This window comes from Hibiscus syriacus, unplaced genomic scaffold (assembly GCF_006381635.1).
Source record: "Hibiscus syriacus cultivar Baekdansim isolate YM2019G1 unplaced genomic scaffold, ASM638163v2 tig00110621_pilon, whole genome shotgun sequence".
Classification (NCBI taxonomy): Eukaryota; Viridiplantae; Streptophyta; class Magnoliopsida; order Malvales; family Malvaceae; genus Hibiscus; species Hibiscus syriacus.
In genome coordinates, this window is record NW_024062802.1 from 2846491 (window position 1) to 2872752 (window position 26262).

General features: G+C 33.6%; 4 protein-coding genes, 1 long non-coding RNA gene and 2 other non-coding genes across 8 annotated transcripts in view; 1 reads left to right on the top strand and 6 right to left on the bottom strand.

The window, feature by feature from the left end:
• The first annotated feature begins 1331 nt into the window (after positions 1 to 1331).
• LOC120136174 (FT-interacting protein 3-like) lies at positions 1332 to 4502 on the top strand. Its single transcript, XM_039152282.1, has one exon. The coding sequence runs from the start codon at positions 1447 to 1449 to the stop codon at positions 4429 to 4431; it is 2985 nt and encodes a 994-aa protein (XP_039008213.1). The 5' UTR covers positions 1332 to 1446; the 3' UTR covers positions 4432 to 4502.
• Positions 4503 to 4826: 324 nt separating this feature from the next.
• Positions 4827 to 8176, bottom strand: LOC120136178 (AT-hook motif nuclear-localized protein 9-like). 2 transcript variants are annotated; one of them, XM_039152287.1, is made up of 6 exons: positions 7922 to 8176; positions 6676 to 7140; positions 6258 to 6325; positions 5790 to 5921; positions 5431 to 5592; positions 4827 to 5306 (listed from the first exon to the last, which is right to left on the bottom strand). In XM_039152287.1, exons 2-6 carry the CDS (start codon positions 7115 to 7117, stop codon positions 5073 to 5075), a joined length of 1038 nt encoding a protein of 345 aa, XP_039008218.1. In that variant the 5' UTR covers positions 7118 to 7140; positions 7922 to 8176; the 3' UTR covers positions 4827 to 5072. The 2 variants fall into 2 exon arrangements, with proteins under 2 accessions (XP_039008218.1, XP_039008217.1); XM_039152286.1 differs by having other exon boundaries at positions 6676 to 7212; positions 7922 to 8175.
• A 1619-nt stretch (positions 8177 to 9795) lies between these two features.
• The window catches only part of LOC120136035 (acyl-CoA thioesterase 2-like), a 33154-nt gene continuing 16687 nt past the window's right edge, over positions 9796 to 26262 (bottom strand). The window contains exons 17-18 of the mRNA XM_039152154.1: positions 16416 to 16495; positions 9796 to 9822 (exon numbers count right to left, since the gene is read on the bottom strand). Coding sequence (XP_039008085.1) covers positions 16418 to 16495 — 78 coding nt within the window. The 3' untranslated portion in view covers positions 9796 to 9822; positions 16416 to 16417. The remainder of the gene's footprint in view (positions 9823 to 16415; positions 16496 to 26262) is intronic.
• LOC120136039 lies at positions 17534 to 18903 on the bottom strand. The gene is made up of 6 exons (XR_005517301.1): positions 18808 to 18903; positions 18550 to 18642; positions 18277 to 18344; positions 17879 to 18059; positions 17707 to 17753; positions 17534 to 17592 (listed from the first exon to the last, which is right to left on the bottom strand). It is a non-coding gene; the product is annotated as an uncharacterized LOC120136039 (long non-coding RNA).
• TRNAC-GCA lies at positions 20481 to 20552 on the bottom strand. The gene has a single exon. It is a non-coding gene; the product is annotated as a tRNA-Cys (tRNA).
• TRNAC-GCA lies at positions 20616 to 20687 on the bottom strand. The gene has a single exon. It is a non-coding gene; the product is annotated as a tRNA-Cys (tRNA).
• LOC120136038 lies at positions 22828 to 24816 on the bottom strand. Its single transcript, XM_039152158.1, has 3 exons — positions 24595 to 24816; positions 23999 to 24053; positions 22828 to 23285 (listed from the first exon to the last, which is right to left on the bottom strand). The coding sequence occupies exons 1-3, from the start codon at positions 24792 to 24794 to the stop codon at positions 23196 to 23198; spliced, it is 345 nt and encodes a 114-aa protein (XP_039008089.1). The 5' UTR covers positions 24795 to 24816; the 3' UTR covers positions 22828 to 23195.

Sequence of the window (26262 nt, forward strand, 5' to 3'; positions counted from 1 at the left end):
TATTATTGTAAAATTTACAGGAATTAGTCCACTTATTAAAATATTTAGATTTTTCCCCACCATAATTATTTTTTTCAACCACCCTTTAATCGAGGTTTCCTTTCACACATATATAAGCATATTAATTATATATTTGATGGGCATATAAATATTGATTACTATGGACCTTTACATTTAGGATTAGATCCTTCAACTAAAATTTTTATTTTATAAAAATAAATAAATAATTAAACATAAATTAATTTAATGAGATTAGATATTTGATCTCTTAAATAATAAATAAAGTTCAAATTTTTTATTATAAATAAAATAAATTAGACCAACAGTTATATGAATTAATTAATCAATAGATCAAATATACATATATGAATTTAATTTTATAAATAAAAAATATACATATATTAGTTTACTTTTATAAGTACTGATTACAAATTATTTAATCAACAAATTTGAAGTTTTATTTAATTTATTAAGAATTTATTAATTATATGATTTTAATAATATCATTAGACTGGTTAAGTATTTTATTATATTTTATATATAAATAAAACCAAATCATCAAGTCTGGTTGGGTCCGAAACGAGAAGCATCACCAGCCAATCAGAGGGAGTAGAGCTCTTTTAACCCCATCCCCCCAAAAAACATTAATTACTGTATAGCACACGTGTCGGAAAGATAAAAGCGAGTAAATCAACTGAAAATGTAAAACAACGTTACATACCGTATCGCTGTCGTATACGATTACAACGGCCAAACAGAGAAAACAAACTGAAACTGATTGTTAAACAGTAAACTAGAGCTTCAACTTTCCCTCCTCCTTCCTCTTTTGTTTTCTCATTTTCGTTACCCAATTCTGCTCTTCCCCGAAGACTCCTTTCAGTCAACTATTTTATTACCAGAACTAATTGTTTATTGATGCTGCTTTGTTTATATCCGATCGCTTTCTCCGTTAAATTTCTGAAAAGCAGCTCGTATTAAATCTTCAACCGTTCTTTCATTTTCATAACCGAAGCTTTCAACTTTAATACCAAAGGTTGGTTTCCGTTTCTTTAATTCTCGAATTGGCCGTCCAGCTCAGTTTGTAAGAGCGTAAGACTATTAACGTTGTGGTCGTGGGATCGAGTCCCAAGACAATTCATAATTTTGTTGGAGGTATACCACAGAAATTGCTCTCAACCTGATTGGGGCTACTATCTTACCTCCCCTTACTCCAATTACATATGATAATAGAAGAATAAGGTCGGTTAATTTTTTTTTTCATAGAATTTTTCTCCCACTTTTCCTCTATGTGGAATGTTATAGTTAAGTTTTTTTTTTCCATAACTGGACATGGGAATTCAGTTTCTTTATATGATGCACGCTTCATCGTTGTTGAACCATTAGTTTTCTTCTTCTTCTTCTTCCATTTTCAGGGTTCCTTTTATCCTGTTCTGATTAAGATAAAGCATGGGTAGTTTCAAGTTAGGGGTTGAAGTGGTGGGCGCCCATGACCTTATAGCCAAAGATGGGCAAGGTTCATCCAATCCATTCGTGGAGCTTCATTTCGACGACCAGAGATTTCGCACCACTGTTAAAGAGAACGATCTCAATCCTGTCTGGAACGAGAGTTTCTATTTCAACATCTCCGATCCGAACAACTTGATCAGGCTTCATCTCGAAGCTTATGTTTACAGCCATAACAAAGCAAACAACTCGAAAGCCTGTCTCGGCAAGGTCCGCCTCACCGGAACATCTTTTGTACCCTACTCCGATGCCGTCGTTTTGCACTACCCTCTTGAGAAACGAACCATTTTCTCCCGTGCAAATGGCGAGCTTGGTTTGAAAGTGTTCTTAACCGACGACCCTTCAATCAAACCTTCGAATCCACTTCCTGCCATGGAATCGTTTCTGGATATCCCTATTTCACTTCCTGAGGAGAAAACTGATAAACGTCATACATTTCATAGTCTTCCGAATGCAAACAACTCGCAGCAAAAGCAGAATTCTCCCCCTGTACCACCCCAGCAGCAACAAATGAATTATGGAGTACATGAGATGAAATCTGAACCTCAGGCAGCGAAAGTTGTACACATGGTCTCGGGTTCATCATCTCAACCGTCTGATTATGCTCTTAAAGAGACGAGTCCGGTCCTTGGAGGAGGACGAATTGTTGGAGGTCGAGTCGTACGAGGAGACAAGCCGACGAGGCCGAGCATGCATGACCTTGTTGAACAGATGAGGTTCCTTTTTGTACGAGTGGTAAAAGCCCGAGATCTTCCTGCAAAAGATATGACAGGCAGCCTCGATCCGTATGTTGAAGTAAAAATTGGAAACTACAAAGGAAAAACAAAGCATTATGTGATGGACAAAAGTCCCGAGTGGAATCAAGTGTTTGCCTTTTCAAGGGAAACACAGCAGTCATCTGTGTTGGAAGTTATTCTCAAGGATAAGGATTTAGTGAAAGATGATTTTGTTGGGGTCGTTCAATTCGATCTCCATGAGGTTCCGGAAAGGGTTCCAACGGATAGTCCGTTGGCTCCGGAATGGTATCGGCTCAAAGACAAGAAAGGAGAGAAAAAGAAAGGAGAACTGATGCTTGCCGTCTGGTATGGCACACAGGCTGATGAAGCATTTCCAGAGGCTTTGCACTCGGATGCCTTTGCTCCTGGTGATAGCACTTCAATTAACTCCTCATATATCCGTTCAAAAGTTTATCACTCTCCAAGATTGTGGTATGTCCGAGTTAATGTCATCGAGGCACAAGACCTTGTTCCATCCGACAAGAACAGGTTTCCTGATGTATCTGTAAAGGCTCAGATTGGTAACCAAACTTGGAAGACAAAATCGGTTCAAACTCGAAATTCGAATCCAATCTGGAATCAGGAGTTTATGTTTGTTGCTTCAGAACCCTTTGAAGATCATCTAATTTTCTCTGTCGAAGATCGTGTCAAACCTAATAAGGATGAGACCATGGGAATGGTCGTTGTACCGTTGAGCTCTGTTGGCAGGCGTGCTGATGACCGACCTATCCGTCCTCAGTGGTACAGCCTGGAGAAATCTTTACCGGATGCCATGGATAAGGATCGTGCAAAGAAGGATAAATTTCATAGTAGGCTCCATGTTTCTGCTTGTCTTGATGGAGGATACCATGTGCTTGATGAGTCAACACAGTATAGCAGTGATCTCCGGCCAACTGCAAAGCAACTCTGGAAATCAGCAAGTGGTGCTCTGGAACTTGGAATTTTGAATGCTAATGGTCTGCAGCCAATGAAAACAAGGGAAGGGAGAGGTACGTCGGATACGTATTGTGTGGCGAAGTACGGCCACAAATGGGTTCGAACTCGAACCATAGTAAATAGCCTGAACCCGAAGTATAATGAGCAGTACACATGGGAAGTTCATGATACTGCCACAGTTCTCACTGTGGGGGTCTTTGATAACAGTCAGATAGGTGAATCCAATGGAAACCAGGATATGAAAATCGGAAAGGTTCGGATTCGAATATCTACTCTAGAAACTGGTCGTGTTTACACACATAGTTACCCCCTGCTGATTCTTCAACCTTCTGGTGTCAAGAAGATGGGTGAACTTCATTTGGCCATACGGTTCTCATCAACATCGATGCTTAATATGATGCTTCAATACTCACGGCCCCTTTTACCAAAGATGCACTACAAAAAGCCATTGACTGTGATGCAGCAGGACATGTTGCGATATCAGGCTGTGAATATCGTGGCAGCTCGGCTTGGTCGTGCTGAACCACCTCTCAAGAGAGAAGTAATCGAATACATGTCTGATACTAATGCTCATCTTTGGAGCATGAGGCGCAGCAAGGCGAACTTTTTGCGCCTGACATCTGTTTTCACGGGATTATTAGCATTTGGAAATTGGTTTGGTGAAGTTTGCAAGTGGAAGAACTCTGTTACAACAGTGCTGGTGCATGTCCTATTTGTAATGCTGGTTTGTTTCCCGGAGCTGATTTTACCTACAGTTTTCCTGTACATGTTTATGATAGGGGCATGGAGATATCGTTTTCGGCCAAGGTACCCTCCCCACATGAACACAAGTCTCTCGTGCGCAGATGCAGCTTCCCCTGACGAACTAGATGAAGAATTCGAGACCTTTCCTGCAACAAAGAGCGCTAATCTAGTTCGGATGAGATATGATCGTTTAAGAAGTGTGGCGGGGAAAATTCAGAGTGTTGTGGGTGACATAGCTAGTCAAGGCGAGCGTCTTCAGGCACTCTTAAGTTGGCGGGATCCTCGTGCTACAACCATATTTATGATATTCTGCCTTGCAGCAGCCATTGTAATGTATGTCACACCTTTCCAGGTGTTCGGTCTTCTAGCTGGATTTTACTTTATGAGACATCCCAAGTTTCGCCACAAGACACCCGCAGCGCCGATTAACTTCTTCCGTCGATTGCCCGCAATGACAGATAGTATGTTGTAAATAAGGTTACCGGGATTTATTTTCTTGCAATCGTAAGTTTTGGATCCTGGTTGTAAAGCCTGATCTTTTTTCTGTGGTGTTGTATGCATATATATATATATATATGCTAAGAATCAGATATGTAATGGCTTAGAATTAAATGCAAGAAATTGTTCCTATATTGTCTGGTATAAACTCTAATATATCCTTTTTCACTTAAAAAAATTAAAGTTCAATGAGTAAATTAAAAAAATCAAACTTCAGTGACGTAAAAACTAGCGCTTGATTCCAGCAGTTGGTGTAATCATCCAGGCGAGTTGTAAGGAAATAACAGGAGGAAAACCCCAAGACAAGTTGGAATCTCAAGACTGTCGAAGAAAACAAAGAGCTACTGTCTATAAAGATTAGCTAAGCACATCTTTATTTGGTTCAAACAAGAGAAAATGAAATGCAAAGGCCTAAGGATCAGTTGAAATCATGAGTTCTACAATTTCCAAACTAACTGTCATCAAACCTACAAATATCAGACCAAATTCCATTCTGTCATTGCCATGGGAAGTGAGAATCATCGAAGCCAAAATTCAGGCTGCCCCGAACATATCCCATAATCAACAGCAAACTATCTACATTGCTCGCAAAACTATTAGGGAAAAGAGTCATCGTCATCCACGCATTAGATCAATGTCGACATGGCTATTGTTGCGAATATCCATCGATCGTGGCCCCGGCCACATGCCTGCAGCCGAACTTGGAGTCAGATTTTGATTTGGTGAAATGCCGGGAGGAGTTACTACATTGTCGACGATCTGATCATCCAAGTCTTTTAGACCTTCTTGACCTCCCCCTTTCTTGCCCTTTGTCTTCGAGACACCCCAGATAAAGCTCCCCACAATAACCTGTTTCATTCAAGTTCAATTACTTGAAATGGTAAGTTTATATGATTTAAACTTTGAAATGGTATTACGATGGCTTCCGACTGTTTCGGACCATAGATACCAGTCACAGCGATAAAAGAGTTACCTGAACTGGGCTTGCTGCTATAAGCATCCCTCCGACACCTCCACCAATGACACGGCCATCAGGACTGGCAAGAGAAACACTAAGACCACCAGTTCGATTGTGAGAGCCGCTATTGCTTGTCAACAGGTAAGAGCCCGACAAACATAATATCTCGAATCGGCCCTATAGAAATCAAAATGGACGGATTTCTTCAATAAAAATATGCATCATGACAAGAATTTATTAAACAGCAATAAAGGTTACCGTATCCGAAATGAGAATTTTGTTTAACAGCATTAACAAAAACTACAGACCAGTTCGACAATATTGGTCACATATCTGTCAAAATAATGCAAGAGTCTAGTTGCCAAGTGCCAAACCTCATATGTAACAGTGCCACCCAACGATGAAGGTTGTCGAAGTGTAACGGTCGAGACGGCACCATTGGCTGACAAGATGCATACTTCTCTTGGCCCTTGCTGTGAAAATGACATCAGTTTTGTCGCAATATCCTGCAGGGAAAGTTGAAAGTAATTCACAAGAACAAGGAACTTTCTTCCATTATAAGATAACCTACAGAAAGATGTAGTACCACATTCAAACAATTCATACCCCAAATGGTATCGATTCAAGATGGAATATCTACTTGTTGCTAGAGAAACAACGAAAAACCTAAACAAAACTTAATGCCCTCGTGCACAACCAAATCGACAGCAACGCTTTATTACATAGAAAGCCATGAAGAGCACTAGCAAGGAAAGATAGGGCTATAGAGTCCTAGTTTCTTGTATAATTAATTTAGAGGGTAGAGTCCAACGAGGCGTAATTAATAAAAGAAAATCGCATACTTCTCCTATCGCAATGGTGATGACATGTGGAGTAAAACCCATCCCAGCTGAACCAGACAGCAATTCACCTAGCAAAACAATTACACGATCGCGACGTCATTCACATAGCAAGAATAAAATATGTTAGAATCAAGCACTAAGAAACAGAGATAAACGGCAAGCCATGACAAGATATAGCATGTTCATTCACCAAGGAGAATGGATCATAGCTTGTAGGAATTGAGGAATTGTTACTTATGAAGACTTCCACGTTTGAACATATACAGTGTCACTCGCAGTTACTTAAAATCTGAAACTCTTGTCAGCTCTAGGCATATTCCTAACTAAATATAAGGCCGAGCTTGCAATTTAATTATATTAGCGAAACATAAGCCCAATCAAGCTTTAAACTCTACAAACTGGTGGGAAAATAACTTACCAAGGGAAGACAACTGTTGCTTCCTTCCGGTGCCTGGCGGCCGCCCTCTTCCCCGTTTTTGGATTGGAGTTATTGTTCCAGGATGAGTGGCTGATGTAGGAGTCAGTGCTAACGAAACAGTTCCATCAGGTCCATACTTCCGAGGTCTTCCTCTTTTACGTTTCACTGTCTCACTAGGCGGCACCGCAGGAGACATGCCTACATTGACACTATGAGGGGTCATTCCCGACAAAGGCTCTACAGGTAAGGTTGTTCCCATAGTAGTGACATTAATACTCGATTGGTACTGAACATTTGGACTTGATAACGGATGAATGCCCGTTGATCCATGTACTCCGGTCTGTGTTCCGGACCCGGACCTGGACCCGGACCCAGTTATTCCTCTTTGTTGAATATAGTAAGATGCGGAGCCCGATAACGCCATAGCATCCCTTCGATCCATGCATTTACCTCGAATAACATATACTTGAATTTGCCTTTAGATCAACACTCCATGCAAATTGCAAAGGCTAGGATAGCAGAAAAGCGCCAACGAAACTCCAAGTGTGACCACTAAACAGTTAGAAGGCATATGGATATTGGAAACAACATGAAAAGACAGAAAGAACAATCTATATGAAAGATTATAATATGTCAATGAAGAACTTGTTTCCCCACGGTTCATATTCATATAAATCGAATTTCACACATGCATGGCTCATGAAATTGAGCCGCAACAAAGAGTAAAGAGATACATTTAGCTTTACAGAGAAGATAAAACAGTAAACACCAAGGGAAAAAGCCACAAAATCATGAGAGGAAAATGAAGAACCAATAATCTACAAGCTACCAGCAGGAGAAAACAATGGAGAGAGAAGAAAAAATAGTTGAAATATCAAGCTCATAACTTGAAAGGAAAAGACAAAAATGCAAGCTATTTTACAGCTTACCAAACAGTAGGGGGAAAAAAGCTTCATGTTAAAGAAAAAAAGCAGGATGGGAACTGAAAACCAGGTCTTAACCTCACCAACTCATTATATATCTTTAACACAAAGCATGACCAAAATCACTACCCCAAGGAACGATTTACTCACATGATTAAGAAAATAAAGAAATAAACAGACAAAAGCTAAAGCCAATGCCCTACAAAAGAAAGTTAAACCAAGTTGAAAGAAGAAGTACAAATTCCTTCAAAAACTAAACAGACATGGCTAAAAAAATTGCTCCTTTTCATGAAAAAAAAAAACAGAAATTGAAAGTAACTTACATTAGAGAACAGGGATTAAACTGTTAAAGGTCCAACCTTTTGACAGTAAGAAGCTTTGAAGTAGATGGGATTTTTTTTCTTGGGAAAACGAATAGACGGAGAGGAACTAAAAGGAAAGTGAGAAATAATAGAGAAAGGAGGCCATTTTTTTAGTTGTTTTGGTGCGATGGAATGAAGAAATGTGAAAGAAAGCGTGTGTTTATTAGTTTCTACAAGAAGCTCCTTTGCAAACACCAGTCCTTATCGGGATTCATATTTTCTAGGGCTGTGCTCTCTCTCTCTCTCTCTCTTTCTCTCCTGTAGTGAAAGCTGAATATCTTTACTCTCTCTCTATTGATATCTATAAAGGTATTATTGTGTTTATCTTCTTATTTTCTCTCTCTATCTCGCCTTCGTCGTCTCAACTCTGTGCGAGTAGGAGTGATGATGCTTTGCTTTCGATTAGAGTCACAATGGCTGGCTTAAAACATACTATAAATATCTATAATTTGAAAGAAAAAAAATAAAATTTAAATTTTTATAATTAAAGTAACATGAAATTTATATAAATTATAAATATATTCAATTTTTTATAATTTCATTCTAAATTTCATTCCTACCGTTATTCTTCGCATAATGCCAAAGTAACCCAATGTTTATCAAAATATCAATTTGGCTCCTGTTCTTTTTTCTTAACTATTTTAACCCAACGTTTTACTTTTGGGGGCAAAAAAATCATACTATATATGAAAATCATTAGTTAACATATAATTAATTCTTCAAAATAAGAATCTTTTTAACCTAAAATAAAACGTTGCCCATAAAAGAATAAGAGACAAAGTGGTTTTTTTATCAAATATTATGGACCTTTCTACCCTAAAATTAAATGTTGGGACCAAAATGCTTCAAAAAAATAGAGTAGAGACAAAATAATCATTTTAATAAACGTTAAAGGTTAATTTTCACATTACACCTTAATTTTTTTCGTTAGTTTAATAGATTAGGTCTTTTTTTTACCTTTTTTATTTTATTTGCATTTCCACGAGGTGATATTCTTTTGAATGATGTTTTTTTCACTTGTTCTTTTTCGTTATAATGTTTGCATATCAAAGTTGTGTGTTTTCTTTCAGAGCTTCGCATGAAGTTATGCGCTCTCTCCCAAATTTCTGTATCTTTTATTGATGTTTATATTTATTTCATATTACATCGAGTTGGACTAAAATTATACATTCTCGTCTTGCTCTCATTGAGTCAATAATTTTTTTAGATTATAGTTTAGAGGTGATTAAATCTTGGAGATGAGGTCGTATGTATATTTTTATTTGTTATTTAACTTATTCTTTTTAGTATAAAACGATTCGTTTTATCGTATCGATGTTGATATATAACAGGTAACGTAGTGGTTTATGATAATCTAAAAAGTGAGAATGAAATGATTAAGTCGATGATTTATGGTTTATTGTTTCTACAACAGATGAAATTAATAATGTTGCGAAAATATGAGGTTAAGAAAATGTGTTTCTTTTCTTTAGGTTAAAATAAAAGTTATTTATAAACTCATTAAATGACTTAAGTGATAAAATAGAATGTTGTTTTTTTATATCTTAAGGGTACGTTTGGTTCATGGAATGTAACATTACCTCCGGAAATAAGATTATCAGAATGTTACATTACCTTACACATTACTGGGAATGTTACAATATTGTGTTTGGTTTGTTTGACAGGAATGTATGATTACCTTATTTGGTTGAATAAAAGATTACTGGAATGCATATTTTACTAAATTATCCTTATGATATTTTTTTAACAAGTTGAATTCCAAATATTCAAGTGAAAATATTTATATAGAAATTCATAAAAAAAATATTATTGTATTATTTTCAATTTATATATTTTTTATTAAATTTTAAATTCATAAAATTTATATAATTTTTTTTACAAAATTTAAAAGATAAATGAGTAGATTAAAAGAGTAAATATATCATATATTCTTTTAATCTTAATTAATATTTAAAAATTTATGATAATAAATAAATAAATAAATAAATAAAATACCGGTTGGGAATATTTTTGAAATAAAGTTATGATAAAAAATGATAATATATTATAGCTTTTGAAATAAAAATAAAAATATTTTTGAAATAAATCTTTTAGGACGAGGGCATTTTAGTCCAAGGTGAAGGGAAACAAAAAATACCTAAGTTACCATGGGATTAGCATTCCATGTAATATTTTATGGGAATCTTACCCATCCAAATGTGGAAGACCTTGGAGAAATATAGGGAAAAAAATAGAGATCTTCACATGGCGTTCATTGACCTTGAGAATGCGTATGATAGTGTTCCCCGCGATACGATATGGAAGACCTTGGAAACGAGACAAATCCCAACTGCTTATATCCGGGCGATTCGTGATATGTACTGTAGATCTACTACATACGTCAGGACTACAGTTGGCGATACCGAGGCTTTCCCGGTGGAAATCGGACTCCACCAGGGGTCTGCTCTTAGCCCTTACATCTTCGCCTTGATTATGGACGACATCTTTTCTGCTACACCAGACGGTGTTCCATGGTGTATGCTTTTCGCTGACGACATTGTCCTAGTTGCTGAAACAAAAACTGAATTGAATAGTAGACTGACTTCCTGGAAGACTGCTTTAGAAGAAAAAGGTCTAAGGATCAATATTGAAAAGACAGAGTATTTATGTTCAAACTTCAGTGGAAACCAAAACGATGAAGATCTAGAAGTATGCATAGAAGGACACGTTATCCCCACAAGGGATTGTTTCAAGTACATGGGGTCTATGATACATAAAGATAGGGGTATAGATGATGACGTTACACACCGTATAAAGAAGGGATGGCTAAAGTGGAGGGCTGCAACTGGAGTTTTGTGTGACAAGAAGGTGCCTCTAAAACTTAAGGGAAAATTTTATAGAATGGCAATAAGACCAGCGCTGTTGTATGGATCAGAATGTTGGGCAATCAAGAAGGATCATGTAAGGAGGATGGAGGCCGCAGAAATGAGAATGCTTCGATGGACATGCGGTAAAACTCTGTGGGACATGACACCAAACTCTGCAATTAGGATGTCCTTGGGGGTGGTTCCTGTATTCGAAAAATTGAGAGAGGGAAGACTACGGTGGTTTGGGCATGTCCTTGGGCGACAAACGTCGGATACGGTCAGGAGGGTAGAGTCGATTACACTCGACGGTGCCAGAAAGAGAGGACGACCAAGGAGGAAGTGGGTAGACTGCTTGAGATCTGATTTGAAGGATTTAGCCCTTACCGAGGACATGACCTCTGATAGAAAAGTATGGAGACTTATGACCAGGGTAGTCGAGTAGTGTGGGTCACAACCATATGGTGTAGCATCTCTGTCTCCTTTTAATGCCTTCGTAGTAATCTCCATGACTTCTACTTTTTATACGTTTCTGTTATTAGATTTTATGAAGGCTTAGAACTAGGATAACGGAGTAGTGTTGCCTTAGTTTAGGTTTTAAACCATTTGACTTTATTCCTTCTCGTAGCTTGCTATCGCTGACTCCTGTGTATCCTTATCTTCATTTTTCCTCTTTTTATATTTAACCGGAACTTACGTTTCTGTCTATAAGCAGAGATTTTTACGCAGAGATTTATTTGCAGAGATTTACTAACCATTACAAACGTAGATATGAAGACTATTCAACTATGTATTTATTGATTTATTTATGCAGGCATTGTATCTTATCTTTATTTTTAATTTTCTTACTGTCGGATGTCTTTCACGGAAGCTGCTCGCAATCTGGCGTTGGGGGCAGCCTACTACCCCACCTCCCCCTTACCTCATTGCATATGGGAATAGGGTTTTGTTGTTGTTGTTGTTACCCATCCAAATGTGGAAATCACAAATAGAAAAAAAATATTCCTACCAGTAATGTTAAAATCATCAATCCAAACGTCCCTAAGTTTAAGTAGTTATTCTCTGCATAAGTACGTATGATGACATAAATGAAAATGGATATGATGAGAGCAAAAATTAAAAATAAAAATAATTTAATAATAATATATTTTTTTGTTATTAGTTCGGGATAATACAAGGTAATAACTGTTTAAAGATTATCAAGTATTTATTATTAAACATTATTACATTTGTATACGCCGTGTTCAAACATGAGACCTTAAAAAATAATAACAATTCGTTAACCATTAAAATCGTTTAGTAATAATAAACAACTATAAAATAAACATATCCTAATAATAACTAAAAAAATAAAACTTTAATTTTAATTTTAAAAAGTTAATTTCAAATATAATAACTTAGATTTTTTAATAATAACTTTGAATTTTAACTCGTGATTTTAACATTTATTATAACTAAAAATATTTTTAGTTTCAAAAATAAATGTAATAGAAAAGAAAGCGTTTTGGTGTGGGATAATCCTCTCTCCTTAACTTGATACTATTTCTCTTTGTTTGATGTTGAAATTTTGAATATTAAATGCTGTCCCCAAGAAATAACATTGTCTGGTCCCTCCTCCCACGCGCTCTCCTTACGCGTATGCTTTTCATTTTCCTCTTGTATTTAATTTATATTTTAAAATTAAAACATCCCGCAGTTTAAACATTCTACAATAAAAAAAAAAACTAATTTACAGTCAAATATATTATTGCATTATAAATAAAATAATAATAATGACTAATTAAAGGCGTTCAAAGAAGTATTTCATAACTTACTAAAAACTTGAAAGATAGTAAGATACTAAGAAATCGTTTTATCATTTGAAAGAGTAGCGCGTGGTGGGGACGCAAGAAGAGGTGAAGGGGGAAGAAGAATAGGTTGTTTGGTTTGTAATGCATGTGACCTTTCTCTGTTTACCGCTAATACTGCTCTCTGTGTAGACAGACCATCAGTCTCGAAATATCTTCCTCCTAGCATTGATAACATCACCCCCTCACTTTCTCACCGCCCCTCTTGGAATGTATTTGTAAATTTATGGGTAAACTATCCATTAGTCAATGAGTTTAGTTTGTATATCAATTTAGTCATATCAGACACATCTTATTATATTTATTTATATTAAATCCACGACTGTTTTAAGTTCAAGACTCTTAAATGTTGAGTAAAACATGCACTATTTTCAATAGTTAAATTAAATTAAACTCCTAACAAAATGAAACCAATATTCACAATATAAATTTAAAAATATTAAACTCTTTAACAATTGATCGGAGCACGATAAGTTAGACAAAGAAGATTAGGCACAAAAAGTTAAGAATGTTTGACTCATATACCGAGAGATTTCAGCATTGTTAATTTTTAGAATGGTAAAAACTTTACACAATACAATAATAGTAAAAAAAACAAACCAGTTAAGCCAGCTTTTAGCTTATTTAATTAATCTATTATTCTCATGGGTCAACGTTGACTTTTTAGGTGTCGGGGACATAAAAATTAGTGGATATCATAAAATATATCGCAAGACGTGTTTGATCATTAATGCAACTCCTTGTTGGTATAAAATTAAAATATTAATACAGGGTTTATCTGCTTCTTTTAATATAATTTTATGAATTATCATAATGATCGGAGAGATAAAAGGGCAGTGCCGTTGTTCATGCGAAGGTGACATATTATCTTTCTTTTCTTTTGAATGATTAACAAGGCAATAATAAGTTATTATATTAAGAAAGTAATTAAGCAGTCGTATAGAAGACCGTAAAGGTCTCGATATAAAACATCTAGTAGTATGTATGTGGGAGCAGAGATGTAGATCAATATGTGATCGACATGATTAACTTTTGAAATTCTATTTGTTGTTTCATTTGCTTCACGACGTACGAGTGCAATATCTATGCACCGAGCTTCGTTGATGAGATGATTGAGATCTGTAATGGCTCGGGCAAGATTAAAAGGGTTGGCTGTGGGGTCCGAGTTTAAGAGGTTAAGAGTGTTGGCACTATTAAGTTGGGACGAAATATTCTCAAACCCACAGGACCAAGACCTTCAAAATTGTCCCATAATTCGATTTGGAGCGCCGTTGTGAATTTGAGTCTTTCGTTGAAGCAAGCAGACGTAATATCATATTTTGTTTATAATTTAAAAATAAAATTATTAATATTTTGTTATCATATATCATATTATAATTATTTTAGACTATTTAAAAATAATTAATATATAATTTATGACGATTTAGTTAAATAAACATATTTTAAAAGCAGCAACGACAGTAGTATCTTAATTTGTGTATATACAGTGGAGATGTCCACAGAGCATCTTATCGAGTTCAAATATGTGTACATAGAATTTTTACAATTTTTTACGGTTTACCTTTCAATCTCACCTACCCTAGGCTGACATTCACAATAATTGGCTCAAAAGGAGAGATTTAATTTGGTAACGGGTGGTGGACTTGTCGGGAAGTTAGACGTGCGACATTTTAATATAAGGTTAAAATAAGACGTTATCGATTTTATTATTATTTAAATAATAAAATCGGTAAAAAATTATTTAAAATATTATTATTTTTACTTAAAATATCAATTTTTTAATATTTTCGGTAAAAGTGTCCAATAATAATAAAATAAATAAAATAATAATAAAACTGGTAGCACTTTATCAATATCAGTAATACGCCTAATAATAATAAAATCGATAGAAATAATAATGTTTATGTCATTTTTTACCAGTTTTGTTATTTTCAACCGTTTATTAAGGCTGCCAGATTCTCTTCATATTTCATTCAGTTTCTAATGGTTTATTAACGTACTGATTTTAAGCTTTTGACAATAACATTAACTCATTTGTATAATAATGTTTAGACTTAAATAATCCCCAAACTCTTGACATACAAAAATTACATATATTAGTTAAAGATTTTTAAGATACAACTTGACGTTATTAGTACTCAAACCCAGATCCTAAAGAAATATTTTAATTACCTTAAAAATATTTGGCTTTTTAAAATTAACCGATATCAAATCACAAATTTCCCTGGTTCAAATCAGATCGGTTCACCAATTTTTAAGATAAAAATTTTCATATTACTTTTTAAAGTTATTTTCACTAATTCAATGTATAAAATATTTATTATCATATAATAAAAACAAAGAAAAACTAATTATAAATTAAACCATCTTACATTACAATACAGATCTGCGTGTGAGATTTTGGAGTGCAATCAAGATGCTGATTTCAGTGAAATCAACCATCCACCAACGACTGCAACATGGAACTGCCACCATTCACCAACATAGACGTAAGAATTCAAGTTGGAATTCGTGCTGCCTTTTTCTACGTGCTAAATTGTTCTTCTTCGACATTTTCCCTTGTTCGGCACGCCTCCGACTAACTAAGATTAGTCGTTCTTCTGCTCCTTTGCTTAAACCCTAAACTTAGCATTCATCTGATTTGTAAGGTGTTCGGTTTTCTGTTTAATTTTCTGCGTTGCAACTTGTATGAAGTATAAACCCGCGAGAATCGGTTTTTCATATTTGGGCCGATATCCACCTGCTCCGGCCTGACCTTTGTTGAGCTTGTGCCGGTTAAATTCTATTTATTATGTGTTAATTCCCTTTTTGATCCCCAATATTTGTATCCAATCACTCAATTTTCAAAGAAACCTTTTAGATTCAAAACGACCTACTCGTGCCGGTGAGTCTTGACAAAATTGGTAAGGTTGAGCTATACTGACTTACTCAAGGCATGTGATAGTGATTAATACGAAAATTTAAATAGAATTAAGAGGAGAATTGAAAAATCAAAGAGATTGAGATAGAAAGGCATCAAAAAATGAAGAAGAAAAGTTGATTCAACATTCACAATAGAAGCACTAGCCTTGATTCAGGGTCTTTACTTCATTAATTGTAGCAGCATCAATATGCTAACCTTGTTTAAAACGTGCACCTTGAATCGGGAACTATTTAGTAATCCATTTATTTTCACAGGAAAGTGCTTAAATTCACTTCTGCAAAGTACTTGGATTAAAGTATAGATATCTTATAGAATTTGTATCACAAATCAGATGATATTAACTCATTAATGAATTGACAAAAAAATAATTATATAAATGAAGTGAACAAAACTAGACCCGAAAAATTGATCTTTTCAATTCGACTCTATTTGAAAAACTTGACTCGTATTTTATAAACTCAGCACGACTCGAAAAGATTTCAAATTTGAGCCAAGTTATAAAAGAGAACTCGAATGACTAGCAATATTTGGTAATTAGTGGATTGATTTTTGAGTTTGAGTCGATTCTCTCAATTATATATATTATATGCATATCACATATAAAAAATATGAAGAAATATACATGTATTGTATATGGTTATTGAAAACCGTTTAAATTGGAATCATATGGTACCATAAATTACAAATATTTACAACTAAATTTAAATATAAACTCAAACAACTCGGCTCGAAAATATTTCAAATAAAATTTGAGTTATAAAATAGGACTTATCAACTCAAATAACTCATTTTTTTGACTCGACTCGATCGAACGCTCACCCTAGATACAAAATGGTCTTGCAGTTCAAAGCTTCGAGTTAGCTGATGGGTTGGGAGGTGTAACCATCTTAAGCAGTACTTCTTGAGTCAATGATACACCAAGCTGCAAATCAACATACACAAGTATTATAATCGGGTCGATAACACAGGAACGGGATTCCGTGGAAAAGAAAAGGCAACTCAGGACTAAAATGTATAAGGGAATAACAATGGGATTAAAAAAAACAGAGTAAACTAAATACCTCCCCCTTTCTGTTGAACATTTGGCCTGAAAGAAAGCAACGGTTGTTACAAGCTGTAGGACTCACAATCTGCATAAGATTGGTTTTACAAATGATTATTTTTCATTATGAAAGTGAAAAACATATTTTGATCATAATTCATAAACCCTACCACGAGCAATAACCTGTCGTCGGCCCTAGGATTCCGGTGGAACCACCACATCCTGGGAAGCACGAATGAAAGATTAAATGATGTCGTGTATAAGAACTAGCTAAAAGAATAATATTGATATGATGCAGATTATATTTACCATTTGTTCAACACTCAATACGTTTAGTGTTTGAGTGCCAGCAATTTCATTTTTAAATCACTTGTACCAATCAGAAAAAAATATAGATATTAGGTCATCCTTTAACTTTAACCTCACAGACTACCACTGGAAACTTATAATCTTCACCTAAAACAACGGCATTGAAATATATTGACTATAATATGCATCAAGCACACCAGTAAATACAATGGAAGCATACTAAATCATGTTATCATACAAGGTAAAAGTGAGGAACCTTGGTAGACAAGGTACGAAAGAAGTATAAACATGCCTGTCCCACCAATTGTCCTCCATATTCCCAAATTTTGGGTCATCTGGCAGAGTAATCCCTTGGAATATGTTCAAATTCAATAAATAGGAAAAATAGTCTAAGTATAGAGGTTATTAAAAGAAACTAATTAGATTAGTTGTTTTTCAACACTATTAACATGCTTCTAAAGAAAGAAAAATGTTAGAATTTGAAGTATACCAAGAAAACATGAACTCTTAAAACTTCTCACTTTCTAATGGCAACAGAAAAAATATAAGAAAATGACACAGAAACATACTTCTATTGGCTCTAGATGCAATATACTTTCCACGGGTGCACAGATAGATTTTGACTGAAGCAAAGTGCAATGTTCATGAGGTAGAAACAGGCAGGTCATCTGTAGTAACAGGTAGTCCATATTATTTTTATCACCATGTGCATTTTTATAAGTGGTTGGAACGTTCTATCAAGAAAAGTTACGTAAAAATAAGTAAAAAATATGTAGCTATACTTTAGTTAAAGCGATTACATCTGCCATGAGAACCAATGTGGGATTAACTGCAAAAGAAAATTATATTGATTTTAGGACTAATGTCTTCATCGCTAGTTGATTTTAGACCATTCCTATTCATATAAGATTAATCACAGACATTTCCTCAAAAAAAAAAAAAGATTAGTCAGACATGAATGCACATTGCACAGACAAAAACTCTACATACTGAAACAGTCCGATACTCAAAAATTGTAAAAACATCACATGAAGGAACGATCAAAAAGCTAACCATGGCCAAAGTAATCGTATTGTTGGAACTGAAACTCGAGTCGATTTTCTTCTTCAACATGGACTGATACAGATACTTCAGCCTATAAACCACGGAATTGAAACTCAGCAAAAATGACTTTATTTGGTTTAGATATTTACTTCTAGAAACAAAACACTTATTTGAATACGAAATTATCAGCAATTTCCTGATCGCCAATATGTATATTAATATTTTTTGAAAAGCAAATGAACAAACAAATAAAACAACCAAACGGAAGAAATAATAATGTATGCAAACAAGGAAAAATAAAAAGAGACCCCTCCTTCCCACACGAAATATATTCCGTCTCCAACTTCTCCTTCCCGAACGACATAATCTCCTTTCTCTGCAACGCAAATTATTTTAAGCAAATCCAGTAAGTAATCAGTTTTAAAACATTTCTTTGTAGTTTGATTTAACCTGTTGAAAGACTCTGTTTGGTAGCATACGCAGCAAATCAAAGAAAAACAGACGCAGTTACGCGGATCAAATGAAAAATGAAATCGCTAATACTTCATTTAACTGAATTTGATCAGAACATTATAAGTTACCAAAGTGCTTAAAATTCACGAGTTCAGCTATTCTCTTGAACGAAGAACTCGGTAATCTCTGGAGCAACGGAACGTTGCCCAAAAACTCGACCACTGCAAAAGAAAAAAAAAGTATCACAGAGATCGCAGAAAGTTAGAGCATTATTAGGAGGTGGAAGCCTAAATTTTCAGAGAAATTTTTTTTATCGCAGTTTCTCGTTAACCAATCGGAGGAAGAAATGAAACTAACGAACAAAGCCAAAACTCATAAATATTTACCTGCTTCGGTGTTCATACTGAAGCTTGGAATAACGGTAAGGGCTTAATCTCGGGAGGCGGAAAACGGAAAGAGACTTGTGTGAGATCAAAGATAGACAACGGTAGACAAATTGTGTGAAATCAAGCGTGTGCGGAGTAAAAACGTGGATTTGATTATACGAGGAAGATAAAGCTTCGCCAGTGAGGATCCAATTTTTTTTCAAGGTAAGCATATATGCTAATAATATATAATTTTTATAAGTTGGTGAATATAAATAAAAATTTTAGGATTGTTCAAATTAATATATGAAAAATTATTGATTTTTAAATGATTTAATATAATTATAAGATAATATCTTTTCATAGTATATTCTTCGAAGATAATTAATCGAACTCAAGGTCTCATGAAAAAACTAAAATTTTTTAACTTTTAAAATAGAAAATTTAAATATTAGGGTGAACAATTAGATCACATACATCGCCACAAAATTTGACGATTTAATATCAATAAAGAATGTTATTTCTTATTAAATACCATTTTTTATTAGTATAAGATGATTATAAGGACTTTTGGGAAAATAACATTTCTTTTAAACACTTAGATCACTTGAAGAGTTCTTAAATATTATCTTAAATTATCAACAGAGGTTTGTTCAAATGGTAAGCAGCTTGATATCACTTAAGCAATGTCTCGAGTTCGAGTCATTGTGTATGAAAAAAATCCTTGCTGAGAGATACACCCACCAAAACCAAGTGTGCAACGCTGATTGGTCTTGATTAATCAAGACGAAGCCTTAAAACTGGGATGATAGAAAAAAATACTAATCTTAAATTCTCAATCACATATATAGTTATATTTACATGTAAATACAATATTTAAAGTTATTAATTACATTCAACAACTTGATTAATGATTTATGTAACATTATTAAATTTAAAATATATTCTAAAAGTCTTTTACTTTTCATAAATTAAAAAAGTTGATCATTTCAAATTCAAAAAGTTATTCCATTTACCTTTTAAATTCAAAATTTTAAATTTTAATATTAACGAAGATAAAATATAAATTTTTTAAGAGGAAATCGTTCTATTAATTCATTTAGAGTGTAATGCCCTTGGGCAAACTTGAGTTGTACTAGTTAACCTTTACACAATAAAAAAAATCTTATTAAATTCATTAACGTACTATTTTGAAGGAAATATTTTAGCTTGGTAGACATTCAAAAAAATATTATAATGAAAATTTAATAAGTATTTTTAATTTAAAATCTAAAAAATAAATAAATATTTTTTTAAATAAAAGTTAAAAGATTAGATTTCAAATAGACAAACCTATAACAGATTTTAATTTAGTTTGGAGTATAATTGTAAAAAATAATCAAATTAAAATATTAAACTTTAAATATTTGTACCGAACGATACGTAAACATATAAGCAGTGATGTAAGCCAATAATGGAATAAAATAGAATAAAAGAGTGCAAGGAGATTGAAACTTAAAATTACTTGGTATTAATGTAAGACCTTAGCATTTACTGAATGTTAGTCTGTTACGATAGATGACGAAACAAGATGGGCCTCTTTTCCCCATAACATAGTTCGGTCACTGAGTACAGAAAAAGGAATATAACTGTTACTCTTTTATTGGTTTCGAGAAAGATCATCAAAGTTATGCAACCGAGAAGAAAAATTAGAAAGGGCCCAACCGGGTTCGAACCGGTGACCTCTTGATCTGCAGTCAAATGCTCTACCACTGAGCTATGGACTCTTAATGTTCTCATTTGTATGTTATAAATTAAAATTTAATAAGACATGAAAAATATTTTAGGAAAGGGCCCAACTGGGTTCGAACCGATGACCGCTTGATCTGCAGTCAAATGCTCTACCACTGAGCTATAGACCTGCATCAAAGAATGTACTTCCAATATAAATTTTGAAAATTTGAGAGTTAATATTAAGGGTAAAGTATAGTAATGGTCACTGAACATTTCAGAAGCTTGCATTTAGGTCCCCCAACATTTAAAACTTGCAATACAGTCCCCCAACATTTATTCCGTTTGCAATATGGTCCCCCAACTTAAACCACAGTTAGAAAATTAGGATAAATTATATAAATGGTCATTGAACTTTTCAGTCACTTGAATTTAGGTCCCCCAACTTTTAAAACTTGCAAAACAATCATCAATTTCATTCTAAACCCCAATTTCCAAAGTAATTCAATTTTATTCTAAACCCTAAATTCCAAAATACTTAAATTAAATTCAATTATGTCAAAGTTATTATTATTTAATTTCATCTTATTTCACGTGATACGTATTTTTTATATAAATATAATAGTATAATTCTTATCTGTTGAAGAAATTTTTTAATTAAAAAAAGTAGTTAGGATATAAAAGAGGTTGAAAATAATTCGAATTTTAAATTTATAAAATGTTATTTTGACGTATAAATAAAAGTGTAAACTACTCGGTTGACAACTTAACTATCTAGCCCTTTTTACTTTTGTCATCGATCTTTTAAATTTATCAATCATACCACATAATTATTTAACTGTTTCAACTAAGCCACTAGTCGTTACCAATTGATAAAAATGATGATGTGGCAGTTAAAAGGAATTGACATTATTATACATTCAGTCTTTATTATTTATATAATCAATTTGGTCCTAAATTAAATAAAATTTAATAAATTATTCATTTAATTAGGATCTGACATGTGTTAGCACATGATCATGACACGTGTCATTGGTGACACGTGTTACCACCTAATTATTTATATATGCTATCAATTTGGTCCTAAATTAAATAAAATTTAATAAATTAATCATTTAATCAGGATCTGACATGTGTTAACACATGATCATGATATGTGTTATTGGTGACACATGTCACCTCCTAATTAGAAGAAAATTAAGTTACAAAGAAGTAAAATTTGGGTCTTGGGCAAACTCAAACCTGAGTCACGCAAATGAAAGATATAGGGTGGAGCCACTAAGCTAACAACATCGTTTGTGTTAAGAGATATACAATAATACATATACTAATAGTATGACCAATGCCAGAAAAAAAAAGAATATAATGTAAAATGGAAATAATGAGATTTGAACTTCTGCAAAAAATTTGAAAGCAATAAATGATGGGAAAATATTATATTTTTTACAATAAAAAAAATATTATATTTGATAAATTGTTTGATAGATTTAATATATTTTTTTTAAATATTAGTTGATACAATATTTTAAAAGAATAAATTTAAGATTTATATATTTTTAAACTAAATTTAATAATTATATTTTTCATATTTATAATTCATGATTATGTATATAATCTTAAGTTGAGTATTTCTAATATAATTAATAATTTTAATTTCTTATTAAAAATAAAATATTCAAAAAATATAAATGATTCATACATTAATATATGAATATATTTTTTATTTATACATCTAAATATAAATATACATTTATATAAATATATTTTTATTCGTTGTGTCTGTGCCTTGAACTCTTTCTTCAAGCCTATATTACCTTAAATTGAAGTATTTTAGAATTTAATTGAAGTATTTTAGAATTTAGGGTTTAGAATAAAATTGAATTACTTTGAAAATTGGGGTTTAGAATGAAATTGATGACTGTTTTGCAAGTTTAAAAAGTTGGGGGACCGAAATTCAAGTGACTGAAAAGTTCAATGACCGTTTATATAATTTATCCTAATTTTCTAACTGTGGTTTAAGTTGGGGGACCATATTGTAAACGGAATAAATGTTGGGAGACTGTATTGCAAGTTTTAAATGTTGGGGGACCTAAATGCAAGTTTCAGAAATGTTCAGTGACCATTATTATACTTTACCCTAATATTAAATATAAGTTGTACAAGAAGCACATTCAAGTTCTAAGATACTCTTTTAATAGTTCTATTTCTCGCTCAAGTCAATTGCACTCCAGTTCCTTTTTTCCATTTCAAGAACCATGGAATAGAGATAACAAGAGTATCTAGCAATGTTAGAAATCCAACTCATAATGTAAGTTAAAAAGCAATACTTATACAAATGACAATCCCCCAATGTTAATAATATAAAGGTTGAGCTCCAAAAGCATTTACTGTTTATGCAATATTTAGCCCACAGTACATATCAGAAAGACTTTCACTCTCCCCCTAAACCTGAACTTGCTTGAGCACTTCGAAACTATTCCTTTGTTAATCCATAATAGACTGGTTTGTTCCCTGTAAAGGTGATAAAGTTCCACCCAAAAGCCGAGCCCCCAACAATATCTGACCCCTGAGGTTCACTGTCTTCAGATTGTAGTTTCCCTGTGACACTACTTGACTGGAAAGTCTTGGTTTTGGATGATACTGCTGGTGCTGGCTTAACGACTTGCGGCTGCTCCTGGGGTTTCTGCTTCATTCCGGTTTCAACTTGAAGTGTCTGGCCTCCGGGTGCATTGTTTACTTTTCTCTATGGAGGCTAACATCTGCTTGTACAATTCCAATAAATGCTGTCTCTGTAAATCACAAATTTGGAAAGCGTAACCTTTAGATTACGAATCAAACATTAATATCCTATGCACAGAGTGACCAGCAACAATAGATCATATTCTAAAGAAGTGGTTTCCATAACAAAATGTTTGACATCAGCAGCTGGCTAATTGCAAATTAATGTTATAAGAAAGTTAACCTAAAACAAAATTGCACTATTCTTTCGTAAAACACGTAGTATGAAGCCACATCAAGAGAGTGACTCCTTATAATACAAGTGACTCGAGAAATAGAGAAATTAATACGACATTATTTGATGTCCATCAGACTGGAATGAACCTTTTTAATGTGGAATCAAGATGCTCAGGTTCTTAAGTTTTTCCGGTAAAACAGATATTAACTTTTTAAATGCCAACAGGTGGATTAATAGAGTTAAATGAGGTTTCACATAGACAAGTCATATTGAAGTTTCCCCATCCAAGCCTTTTGCAAGTGGAAAATTTGCAATTCGACTTAAAAGAACCAAAGTTAAATAGTAGCTAACAGATGTCAAACAAACTAATGAGATGGTAGTACTTTTCTTTTCCAACAGGCTAAGACAATAGATAGCAGTAGCCAATCAAATACATGAAGACAGAAGTTTGCGACAGTTACCGAGCCACAGACAATATAGTATTAAAATGGACGAATTCACTAAGCCAACAGTTGCAAAACTTAACAAAGTGTATTGTGAGCTTACTTTCTTTGATTTCATCGGCGGCCTTGCAATTTTGAAAATCAGACACTCGAAGAACCTTCAAGGAACAGAAAATCAATATCACATCATATCAACAAAATGTTCCATGGATATAGAAAGCATTACTACTTTACAAGAAAAACAAAAACAAAATGTAATTCATACAAGCAATCCAGATTGATGAAACTACTTCAGACACACATAATTTTTCAGGACACACCTAGAGGATCTTCCCTTTACATTGTTAGGGCTATAACCAAACATCATGGACAATGGAACAAACAATCACAACTATCCTTTGTTAAAAACATAAACTTTGCGATTACCCAGAATAATAAGATCACTTTAAGAGAACCCCACAAAATAAGAACACCTAAGAACCCAAACTCAAGTCTTGAACAATGATAATCCAATTATACTGCCATATACAAATTATGGGGAAGTCAATGGGAGGCTAGTCCAGAGAACCGAAACTTGCTCACAAACAAGGGTTTCTTTTTCTCTTATTTTAAATCAACATGCAATAATAGGGGAAAATAGACAATAAAAACATTAAATAAATTCAAAAAAAGGAAAATTTTGAAAATATATGAATATACCTCGATGAAATGAGACGAAGATCTTTGAGAAAAAGGCGTATCTTGCAGTACGGAGAGTTTTGGTACTGGTCATTGCTGTTTTCTAGAGGTCTTTTCTTGCTAGCTGGCTGTTCTGGTACTGTAGGTGGAGGCTGCGGTGTAGGAGCGGCAGCGTTTGCTGTTGCGGTTGGTGGGTTCGGGGCAGCTTTCGGCTCTTCCATTCCATTTTCTCAGTTGAAAATAGCAAAAAGACCAGTTAGGTCTGTTTCTTTCAATCGCAGACCTTATGCCTGACTATTTAATTGTACAATTTATACATAAAGTAACTGAGTAATAAATTTTGATTTAACATATTTCATTATTATTAATTGAGTTAGAATCAAATTTAATCTTTAATGTATATAATTTTGACAAAATCTATTAAATAATATTTTGAGAAAAATGGTTTCTTCATATAAGACATTAATAACATTATTTTTTATTTAGTGTAAATGTTTAGTATTTTATAGAAGATATCTAAAATACTTGACGATTTTTGAAATACATTCGAAAGTTCGAAAACTTTTAAAAGAATTCATTCGAAAACTCGGCGTCGGGACACGCATGTAGTTTAGAAAAATCATTGGATCTTCTAGACATTTTTCAAAAATCGTGAGATCTTCCATGAGCGTCGTAATATTCATATTAAATGAGAAAATAATTTTTCTAACACTTTATAAGATTTAAAAAAAATATTTAATCAATTTTACTTTTTAGTTAATTAAAATATTCAATTATATCATGTTATAATATAGAAATATTATATCTTGTTTTTTTTAAAGGAGGTACTTTGTATTAATATATTTATAAAGTACACTACCTCAAGAACCTTATTAAAAAATCTACCTAAGCCTAAATAGATGAAAAAGAGTATGGCTTGAGGTAGTTGGAAGCAAAGTACAGTAATAGATAGTCATTCAAATATAGTAATAGATAGTCATTCAAACATGGCAAAATCCCACCCTACAACATACCATAGACAAAGAAAGCTAGTTATCCATCCATTGTACCCACTAACCAACCAATAACCTGCGAAAAAACCAGCAAACACTGTTGTTGGAATAACGATCAGAGCAGTTAAAAGCAGGACCAACACAACTAAGAAGCATTAGACCAACAATCAATTAAACATTATAGTAAAACCAACACAAAATATACATCAAAAGCTCAAACAAAGGCTCAAAAGCAACTACTTCGATCTTTACCAACAGTCACCAAGAGTAATGGACTCTATGGTTCGAACGAAATCTTGAACGACAGGAATCTGCATCGGCCATAAATAATTCCCCACAATCCTATCTGCAGCAAAGCAAAATAGAAAATTTTGTCCACTGAAAAAGACTCACTGTTAAACATTGATTTATTTATGCATATCCATATTTTTCAGATTATGCCAAAAAAGCCCAACTGCCAAATATGCCTAACCTATTTCCTGATGAATTGATTAAACCATACCTCTAATAAACCTCTAACATTCATTGGAAAAACTATATTTACCTTCCGCACACTACATCATCTTTGCCACACTTGCCATACCACCTCACAATATTACATCTTGTTAAATAGTTTAATAATTTGTAATCAATTATATTATTTGATAATCTATGATAATCGATGGTATTTAAATAGTTTAATTTCATGTTGTGATTT

Excerpts from the sequence above, each read along its gene's own strand:
- LOC120136174 (XM_039152282.1), top strand. The coding sequence starts at position 1,447 with ATGGGTAGTTTCAAGTTAGGGGTTGAAGTGGTGGGCGCCCATGACCTT.
- LOC120136178 (XM_039152287.1), bottom strand. The coding sequence starts at position 7,117 with ATGGATCGAAGGGATGCTATGGCGTTATCGGGCTCCGCATCTTACTAT. Across the intron at positions 5,922-6,257 it reads TCACCATTGCGATAGGAGAA|GATATTGCGACAAAACTGAT; the intron begins GTATGCGATTTT and ends CTTTCCCTGCAG. Across the intron at positions 5,307-5,430 it reads TAGCAGCAAGCCCAGTTCAG|GTTATTGTGGGGAGCTTTAT; the intron begins GTAACTCTTTTA and ends TGAATGAAACAG.
- LOC120136038 (XM_039152158.1), bottom strand. The coding sequence starts at position 24,794 with ATGGAAGAGCCGAAAGCTGCCCCGAACCCACCAACCGCAACAGCAAAC. Across the intron at positions 24,054-24,594 it reads CTTCGTCTCATTTCATCGAG|GTTCTTCGAGTGTCTGATTT; the intron begins GTATATTCATAT and ends TGTTCCTTGAAG. Across the intron at positions 23,286-23,998 it reads CGCCGATGAAATCAAAGAAA|AGACAGCATTTATTGGAATT; the intron begins GTAAGCTCACAA and ends TGTGATTTACAG.